The sequence below is a fragment of the Varanus komodoensis genome, unplaced genomic scaffold, assembly GCF_004798865.1.
Source record: "Varanus komodoensis strain SLA01 unplaced genomic scaffold, ASM479886v1 scaffold5, whole genome shotgun sequence".
Lineage (NCBI taxonomy): Eukaryota > Metazoa > Chordata > Lepidosauria > Squamata > Varanidae > Varanus > Varanus komodoensis.
The window spans coordinates 4,189,931-4,200,206 of NW_025336087.1; the positions used below are offsets into that span (position 1 = coordinate 4,189,931).

Genomic DNA, 10,276 nt, shown 5'->3' on the forward strand with positions numbered 1-10,276 from the left:
CCTCAAGCAACAGACTGCTGGGAGAGTTGGCATGGGACTGTGCCAACTCAGTGGTCACGACCGTGGTTCAGTGGTCACGACCGTGATCTGTATGTAGAAGGTCTCGGGTACAGAGATGGCTAGGAAAAACTTGGGACTCTGCAAAGCTGAGGCCCTGCAAAGCTGCTGCCAATCAGTGTTGACGATATTGAGCTTGCTGAGCCAATAGTCTGACTCAGTGCAAGACAACTTCCTATACAAGAAGCAGAGGTGTCCTGAGGGCTCTTCCTGCTCTTAAAATATCTCAGTATTATATGTGCATGGCACGGACAAGTGACTGATGGGCCCATCACTTCTAGCTTGGAGCACAGAAACGTCACTGAGCAAACGGCAGTGGTGCAGTGGAGCTAGGCAGGGCTTGTGCAGATGAATGCCAGCACTTCCTTACTGGCAGGAATGCTGACATCAGCTGCCACCCTTGAGAGCTTAGCTGTAATTCTCACACTGGCTGGGAGCAGCACATGAATCTTCCCAGCACCAATATATTATTCCTTCATGTAATATAAAGTATTTCAGAGGAACTTGGTCTTGAATGGGCAATAATGACCTCTTCATTTTACAAAAGATCTGCTCCTGCTCCTGATCCTGACAGATGAAAACTCTAGATCTAGTTTGTAGAAATGGGCCAGTAAAACTGTCCCCCTTTTTGCACTCCGTGTGTGTGTGGGTGTGTGTGCGAGCGCACATGCACGCATGCAGAGAAGGTAGCTATGATTGCCTGCACATCTAGATTTACTAGTACCCCATTGGTAAAGGGGCCATAAAGTGCCCTTAGATGCTGTGTTTTTTCTTATGTTTTCATGTTTCTTTTAACTTCTGTATAGCTAGAACAATCATTTCAAAAAGTCCAGCTCCATGTTTGTGATTGCATCACCCATAAAACATATGGCACTGTGTGTTGTTTCCCCTGCATCATTTATTTGCTGCTGCTCTTCCAGTCCCCCAAATCGGCAAAAGCTCCTTCCAACTCCAGCTCCCTTCATTTTGTTCCTTTGGACAAAAGCAAGTGTCATTCACATGCATTATGTATTATGCTTCTACATAATCCATAGCCAGCACGAACACGATCTTGCAAGAGATCAAGACTCTTTTAAAACAGCTGCAAATCTACTTGTTATCATTATATTTGAGTTGAGTGCTCTAAATGGTAGAAAGTTAGCTGATGGACAATAAAGATTAGGCCATTTTTTATTTCCTTTTTTGAAAAGTGTAATGGAAGTTTGGGGCTCCGTTTTGGAAGAAAGGATATTTTGATGCCATCCAGTCTAAAGTCACAATCCTGCCCACAGCAGGGCTGCTTAAATCTTTTCAACTACATTAGGGCAGTAATCCTGTGTCCACTTACCAGGGAGTAAGGCCCACTGAACATAACAGTACTTAACCCCAAGTAGACATACATAGTGTGTTCAGTTGCATAGTATCATAGAATCGTAGAGTTGGAAGCGGCCTAGCAGGGCCCAACTGCCTGCTCAGTGCAGGACCCAAGTCACCCCTCCAGCTTTCAAACAGGCTCAACCGTACTTAGCTTCCAAGATTAGGCTGGATCAGGCACTTGTGGCCATGCAGGCTGACACTGTGCATGCTAACAGAAAAGTAAGACCCAGTGAGTTCAGTGTGACTTAATGCCAAGGAAATATGCGTAGGATTGCAACTTTCATTTGCAAAGTTAAGAATAATTTTAGTCCCTTATATTATACCCACTCATAATGCATATTATTATGAATGTACTGCGGGTGCAAGCCAAGGATATCAGACTTTGTATTTCCTAACCCTTATCACCATCCATAAAATGAATATTTTATGTAGGAATTGCAGAATTGAGATGGTTAAGTGTTTCTCTGAAATACTTATATCTATGAAAGTTCCAATAGTATTTTATGTTCTACAATTCATAGCACATTCAGCATTCAATTAATCACAAAACATGTTTTGGAAATAATATATGCTGTACAAAGTCTCTTTTTCTGAAGGTACACAGATTGTATTTCTTACACATTACCATTTCCTTTGCTGAAGATCTAATGTCTTTAAAATTATTCATTATAAAATCTGAAGAAAACATCCATTTGAAAGTCTTATACATAGGCCAATGTCAGCGAGGATTTAGCCATTTGATTGGGGAGTGAATCGCTTTTTCTTTGACAAATTCCTCATTAACAGAGTTACCATCACCAGATCCCATATAATTTTCTGTAAGTTTGAGAGAGAAGGAGAGAGAGCATGAGAGAGAGAGAGATCTTTTTATTAAATTATTTACCCCTCAACCTGTGTGCCTTGGTCTCTAACAGCCAAGATGACACCATCCAGATGGTTTGAAATGCAACTTCCACCAAATGAAACCAGCTGCCCAGTGCCCCATGCCCAATCTTTTTCTGAAGTAATGACTACTCTTCTGGACTGAATCTGAGCCAAGGATCAGTAATGGAGCTTTTAAGTTTCCTTTTGTCCAGATTCAGTCCTGAAATGAGGCAAGGAGACATGGAACAGCCTTCCCCAACCTGGTGATCTCCAGATGTTTGGAACTTCAACTTTCATCAGTCTCAGACAGCAAGTTCAATGGCCAAGACTGAACCTATTTGCTGTGCATTCATCTCTTTAAATGATGTGAAACTGGACCCAAATGAATCTCACATGACAGCAGGATACAGCTGAACAAATGCACTTGGAAAGTGCACTTGGAAAGTGCATTATGAGAAGAGCTTGCAAATCATTTTGGTGTAAGGCAGGAAACAAGGTGACTGTATTCATTTCTCATTTCTGACCCATATCTCCTTATCCACCCTGTACAAGCTACATAACCTCTTGTGCGTTGCTTATATTCTGGAGGTAATACCAGATGGCAAAGATGAGCTCCCCATTCTGGCCAGCCTTGGAGATGCCTGCAGTGAGCACCCCTTTCTCCTCAGTGCACCTTCCTCCTGTTTATGCACAGGGTGGCTGGGCTGCCAAGTCTCATTTGCACCTTTCCTCAGAGTTGGCAGCAGCTGCTGCTGCTGCTGGCGGTGTTCCTCATGGCCAGCATTCCCAGCGTTCCCTCTGGCTTTTCAATTCACTTCCTCTGGCAAGAAGGAAGAGCGTGCCACCCAAATGACTGCCACTGGCCTCCCAACCAGTCCGTTCCTCTGGGTGCGGTGCGATGCCAGCAGCTGTGGTCACTGCCACTGCCATTCCTGCGGTCCCATGCAAGGAAGCAGGGCCTAGAAAAGAGAACGGCTGCTTCTCCAGCTTGTGTCTGGCAAATTGACCAGAAAAGAAGGAAACTGGAAGGGCAAAAGAGGAAACTGGCAACAGTGTCAGCTGTTTGGGAGGGGAGTCGTAGCCACCACTGCTATGGAGGTGTGTTGGGAGCCAATGGGCCCCTTGCTGAGGCATGGTTTTTTGGAGAAACCTATCATCTGATCCTCGGCTAACCATAACACTATCACAACTAAAACATGGAATGAATTTCGCTTTCCTTACTGTCCAAAATATTATCAGAAAAACCAGGGATGATGTATACATGCCTTTCAAATATTCAACCTTACAAAAATTTGCTACTATTATAACTCAGATAGTATCCAGATATGTCATTCTGCCAGCACAGATGTTGCTGCATTCTGGAGTTGGATTATGAACTATCTTCAAGGAGGGAATCCAGCTAAAACTCCACTTGTTCAATTGCTTGCACAAGAGGTTGCACAACCACGTTCATAAGTGGGTATATGTTCTGCTGGCAGAAAATGTGCTAGTGCAATGCTTAAATGTGCTAGTGCAATGCTTGCACATTTCAACAATCCAGCAGAACTCTGCTAGTGGTATTTACATTTGCAGAATTATATTGTTGAAATGGCACAATAATGTAACACAATGAATGAGCTTGTATACATGCAACACCTTATTTCTAAACCTGCAAAAATATAACTGAAGATAATGACCCACTTAGTCATCCATGCTCAGTGTATAAGACCTCATATGAAAGATCAAATGGCAACTCTGGCTCACCGATTTAGGCGCTTCCCCTGAGGATAAATCTCCTAACTATTTTATTTATTTATTTATTTATTTAGAATATTTATATGCCATCCTTTCACAAAGCCTCAAGATGGCTTACATAAATAAATAAGAATAATAATATAAAACATAATACAAATAACATTTATTTGTAGATTAATAACTAGATTAATACATGTTCATACAGATGTTCCAGTATACACAAACATCTGAATAATGGGAGAATAGATTTTGTGAGCAGAAAATCCTGCCACGTACACAGAATCATCTCTAGCAATGAAATGAATAGGGCAGCTTCTGGTTATAAAGAGCTCTGCTTCTGTATCAGAGTCCTTGGAACTCCCAATCAGGATAGAATACATTAAGTCTGCCATTCATTGTGAAAATGGAGGATTAAATTCCAGATTGGATCCAGCATTTATGCTGCTCCTGTGGAAAGATACCGCTTGCAGAATTTGGCTCCTCCATCCTGCTGCCTGCCCTCTGACCTGTTCCAGGTGATTCCCTGACCATCTGATTTGAGGGGTGAATGTTGGGGGCTGCAGGGGGAAGGAGAGGATTCAGAAATTCCACTCGATGAACAGTGCCCTTTTAATGGGTGCAACAGCTAACTGGATATTGGCCCATGGATACAACCTCTAATATTTTTAAGTTTTCATCTCTGCATTTACATTTTATTTATAAAGCAGTTAAAGGCTGCTTTTCAGACCTAAAAAGGGCTCCCGAGGTGACTCACGTTTTCATCCTTCATAAGTTTGACTGCACTTGTATTAGACACAAAAAGATCTCCCATTGATTTCAATATGAATAAAGTTCAACAAAGGCTGGGTCCAACCTAGACTTGTAATGGATATAATTCAGTCTCTGATAAAATCAGAAACAACCCTCCACTTGTCTCTTTCAATAGACTAAGCATCAAATTTGCAAAGTGGTTTCAAGAGGAATAGCTCTGTTGATTTCTTGGGACAAAAATGACAAAGAGACTTGTGGCACCTTAAAGACAAATGAATTAATTTGGGTATGAGGCTTTTATGAATTAAAACCTACTTTGCGTGCACCAGCGCATGCATCTGATCCAACTCTGGTCCATTTAAGCAAATACCACAATAACTCTCTGAACTGCATGACTCTCTTCTCTTCCAGGATGACTGTCAGTCCTTACATGCAATATCTGAATGCATCAGTGAAGCATTTTAAAAATGTACCTGGGCTCAGATGAAGTTCTTTAATTGCACTAAGTATAATTACCCTTGCCAGAAAAGGAACGATAAGTTACTACGGATTTTCAGCATCGTTCGTGAACGTGGACCTGTTTTACAGGATGGTGTTACTAGCTTGATGGCTGCCCAGAGAAAATGCTGCTAAGAGGTGGCTTTTAAACACATGTAAATCCCCTTCAAGTAAGATTTATGCTCCCGTTCATTCAGTGCCATGTATGAAGGCACTGTGCATGTTAAAAATCAACGCTATCAGATTTACCTGTATGTGGGAGTAATTTTCGCCTGTTGGGAGGTTTTGATGCAGCCAGTTGGAAAAATGAAAACTTTACACACTTCCCAGTTATTCTGTCACAAATGCCAGACTGGCAATTGCATGTTCTTCGGCATTCTAATCCATAGGTGCCATAGGGACACTCTGCAAGACAGCAGATGAAATAGCAGTACATGTTATGAATGGAGATCCCAAATACTGAAGTCTCATTATTCACCCATAATTTACCTACTTTAGGCTACAGCCCTATTGGCATCTCCCTGGAAGTAAGCTGCATTGAACACATAGGTAAACATGCATAGGTCTATGTGCAATTCTTTCTACTCATATATAAGCCCAATTGGGTTTAGTGGAACTTATTGTCAGGTGAGTATAGGATTATAGTCTTTATATTTACATATTCCCAATGAAACAAACTGCAAAGTCAATGATATTGGTATTCATGTGAATATTGCCATACATTCTCCGTCACTGCAAAGAAACAAAGAAATATTGGGGGCGGGGGGCATAGAAACACAGAAGGGACCTCCCAAGCCATCTAGTGTGACTCCCGGCTCCAACTGGCTCCACTCATGACACACCTACCATGTGCATGTCAAGATTTCCACACCTCCCAGTCAGGGAATCGAACCCTGGTCTCCAGCGTGACGGGTGGGGATACACACCACTATACTAATGAGCTAAGCATCATTATATGGGGATGACTGGGTATTATAAGGCTTCTTTCTTTTTATAATCTCCTACTTTCTAAAACTCTGTTCTTCTTGTTGCTCTTTTTGATAATTTTACATGTTTTGGCTGTAGTACTCATTTGTTAATGTTTGGTGGATTTAAAAGAAAATAAAGATGTTTGTATTGCTAAACTTGTGATTTTTGTTGTTACTGCATTGACTGCCTATCTGAGGGTATAAAAGGCATTACATGTTTTAAAGTTAAATTAAATATATACTCCTTCCAGAAACATACAGATTGTAGTCTTTTAAATATGAGATTGGGAGGAACCAGAAGTGCTGGCTAGAGATTTAAAAAATGCTGAAAACATGCACCCTCTTCTTCATTATGGGAAGGATAATGATACATAATATCCAGGTTGATTTATTTGCACATGGTGATCTTTGTCAGTTCAGTTCAATTAGGTACTGGACTTTAATTAGGTGAATAAAAGAGTGGAGGGATGTGAAATACACCAAGCTTGAAGCCAAAAGTAGATTTTCTCTATTTTTAACTGATGTGTGCATGTGTCATTGCAGGCTTCATCTTAGAAGGGGACTCAAAGAGCCTCTAATTCAACCCCCTGTGCCGATGCAGGAACTGCTGTAGCACCTCTGTAGGCAAGTGATCATCCAGGTTATCCTTAAAAACTTCTAATGTAGTGGAATAGGGACTAAAAGAAAAAATATCTCCTTTAGTGCCCATGGAGGTTTTCTTACTTTCATTAGGCTTGGGGCAGGGCATTAGTTTTGGAGGGAAAGGTGGTTCACTGGGAAGTTTAAACCTCCGCTGCCCACCTGTGGTGACCCTCATTTGTATCAGCAACTCCCCTAAACTAGGACATGAAATGAACAACAGATGCTGAGGGTCTGCTGCAAGTTATGGATTTAATGTAGTGCATTATTTAGCCTTCAGCTGCAAAATAGCTTGGCCAGCCTTGAGTGCGATATACCTAGACTTGGGCAGAGGGTTGGGTGGGTGGGTGGGGGACACTGTTTGCTGCTCCATTTCAGGCAGCAAAATGTTTTGGGACAGCCTTGACATGCTCAAGTCCTGCAACCATGTTTGTTTCTCTGCACATAACACAGCACATCTTGAACAAGTGGCTTTTCTTCCTTGGCATTATCCTATACTCATCTGTGTGACTATCATCAGTGCTTTTATTTTCCAAAGACTTTTAGGAATGCTAAATTGCAAATTCAAGGGAAGCATATAGCTCTTTACCAGCAATGTTGTGACATTGAAGCTGAATACTGTGGGCACGCACTTCTAGGCTATTTTGGTTCTGTGATGTGACTAAAATAGTAAGTGAAAAAGCAAATACTAATGGTGGCTTTTTCTTCATTCTGTTTCTTATAATGCAAAGATAATAGCTTCAGTGATCAAAATGCCCATTTGAACAGAAAAATATCTCTTCCACTTACTAGTCATTAGCAATGACAGCACAATCATGTAAATTAAACAGGCTAAAGCAGTTTAGGTCATGCCTGTGAAACTACTCAGGTGCTTGAATGCGGCTAGGAAGTGTGCAGGTGCTTTACATTTATCCTAGCTGGATGATTGAAACTTCATAATTCCCCAGCCCATTCCAGACCTGCTCATAAGTAGTTCTGAAAATGAGCAGGAGTCTGACCAATCAGCTATTTGGGAAGAGGTGAGGACAGCTGCATTTATCCGTACAGACACACCCTAGGCACCCTTCCCTGTATCCACCAGGACAGCCGATTAGCAGCTTATTTTACCACATTGGTTGTGTAAACTGTCGGATAGAAGCCTGAGCCTGCAATATCCTATGCATACTAACTAGCAAGTAAACAAGGAGAACCTACAACACCGTGTTGCAGCAGCAAATGCTTCTCTTCCATTCCTCATCCTACCACCACACCAACAGTCCCTCAGCATCCTGTACCCAACAAGCATGTTCAGCCATTATTAGGCTGTTTTCCCTGAAGTGTAATGGATTCCCTAGGACTGTAGGTGTGTCTCTTTTGTGCATGGATATACCATTTTGGCTGCCTACGGATGGGCACTTACGGCATGAGTCTATTATTATTATATGATTATATGGAGTAGTTAGGATTAGAATGGCATCTGCTCAGTGATAATACAGACACTAATGTTCTATTGTGTACTCTAGAACTTTATGTTCTCAGGAAAGTACATCTGTAAGTTCCTGTTAAAAATTATCCCGAGCATTTCAAAAGCATTAATAAATGAAAGGCTACTATGATACCTCTGTAGCAAGGACTGGAAGATGGAGAAATACAATAAGCAACTCAGTTGCATGCACATTTACACAGAAGCAAGCAACAGAATCCTGGAGTTGGACAGGACCTTGGAAGTCATCTGGAGCAGCCTTTCCTAACTTGATGTGCTCAAGATGTGTTGGCCTGCAACTCCTGCCATCAGCAGAGGTCATCCAAGACATCCAGAGGGGCATCAGACAAAGGACATCTGATTCAGTAACATTAGTTTCCAAAGTGTTCCTAGGACTGCCACCTTAGAGAGACAGTATGGCCCAATAACTTGTGCCAAGGGATGCTTCTCATTAACCACTAAAGGTAGGGAAGCATCTCCTCCCTAGGCATAAGCTGGTTTGCCTGAGCTCCAGATGAGTTGGATCAGGAACCCACTGATAATCATGTCTTTCTTGGTAGCCTTTTGAAGAATCCACACTTATTCTCTTCTACTGCCAGGAGCAGTAAAGACATGTACAGTGTTGAATTTGAGGCACCTAAGAGCTGATGTACACATTAAGCAAAATAAATTGGAAGCCTGGATTGGACCATTGCATTGTAGACTGCAATGGGGAATTACCTTTCTGAATGCTTCATCCTCATAAACACATTTTTAAAGTAAAAATAAAAGCAAAAACCTACCTTTAAAATGGTGTAAAAGTAAGGCACTATGCACATTAAAGATCTAAATAATTTTATAAATGTTCCCCATTTCAGTGGAGTTTTCCCCATGCCAGGATGATTCATATGCTAAGTGGGGCTAAGACATTTCTGGGAACCATCCCTATCTCCATCCTACATGAGGCATTACTGTAATCACCACCACTGCAGGTCCTTTATCCATTGCCCATTTATTTACCTTTGCAGATACCAAACTCATCCCCAAAATCATCCTCTTCAGAAAAGAACTGGCACTTCAGACCGGGGCCACATTTGACTCCATCCATACCAGCAACTGTCCGGTAGCAAGTCTCCCCCAAGGCGGCAGCACACACCCGGCAGCAGCCGCAGTCATCCAGCACAGTCCGCTTGCAGTGCAGAGGGCTTTTGCATTCGCTGCTGTCGCAGGATTCTGGGCAATCGACGGCATAATTGGTGCTCCAGGTAGCCACAGCAACATGCACGGGTACCAGAAGCAGAGTGAGGACCAGAAAAGACTCCATGTCTCTCAGTGATAGAAGCGAAATTCCACCCAAAGAGCAGGTTGCAAAATTCGGTCCTGGGGTCTTCTGCTCTGGGATGCAGCAGTGAGGAACCCAAAGTAGTAGCTGAAGATCAGCTGACGGGTTTTTAGCTTTATACAGCCTATTGCCCACAAGGCCTGCCGGCGTCAATTTCCTCAATCTGTCCCCTTGCCAGCCTCCCTTGTTTTACTTTGCGAAATCCAGGATGAAGGTTGGATTAGCACGCTGCTGCCATCCAGGAATTGAAAAGCCTGAGCTGATGTAATCTGTTATGTTTAGTTGGGTTGTTTTCCAATGAGGACTGAAAATTCTCTCACATCCGTCTCAAACACTCAAGGACATCTGCCAGAAAGCACACCGGGGATGGGGGGATGGGGTTGGCGGCGGGGGGAGAGCAGTAGTAGGTTACATACCTTTCTTCAGGACAAGAGTTGTTCTAGTGTTGGCTCTATCCCTTTGCAAATTACAGTTTTACTCCCACAAAAGGAGCTCCGAAAGTCAGGAAGCAAGATCGTATATCTAAGCATACAGCTGCTGCATTCACCCCAGTTTTCTAAGCCTTGGTAATAAAGGAATACATTGTGACTCTGAAGAGTAGGGGACAAAGCACCACTAATTTTAAAG

General features: G+C 42.4%; 1 protein-coding gene across 2 annotated transcripts; it reads right to left on the bottom strand.

Moving 5' to 3' along the window:
- Nucleotides 1–760: 760 nt before the first annotated feature.
- ESM1 (endothelial cell specific molecule 1) lies at nucleotides 761–9,631 on the bottom strand. Of its 2 annotated transcripts, XM_044446605.1 has the most exons (3): nucleotides 9,328–9,631; nucleotides 5,509–5,664; nucleotides 761–2,229 (listed from the first exon to the last, which is right to left on the bottom strand). In XM_044446605.1, the coding sequence occupies exons 1-3, from the start codon at nucleotides 9,629–9,631 to the stop codon at nucleotides 2,132–2,134; spliced, it is 558 nt and encodes a 185-aa protein (XP_044302540.1). In that variant the 3' UTR covers nucleotides 761–2,131. The 2 variants fall into 2 exon arrangements, with proteins under 2 accessions (XP_044302540.1, XP_044302541.1); XM_044446606.1 differs by lacking the exon at nucleotides 5,509–5,664.
- Nucleotides 9,632–10,276: the final 645 nt, after the last annotated feature.

Bases quoted from the DNA above. Each gene is read 5' to 3' on its own strand.
- ESM1 (XM_044446605.1), bottom strand. From the start codon at position 9,631: ATGGAGTCTTTTCTGGTCCTCACTCTGCTTCTGGTACCCGTGCATGTT. The intron at 5,665-9,327 runs GTAAATAAATGG...GCTGTCTTGCAG, and splicing joins TGAGTTTGGTATCTGCAAAG to AGTGTCCCTATGGCACCTAT. The intron at 2,230-5,508 runs GTAAATCTGATA...TCAAACTTACAG, and splicing joins AAAATTACTCCCACATACAG to AAAATTATATGGGATCTGGT.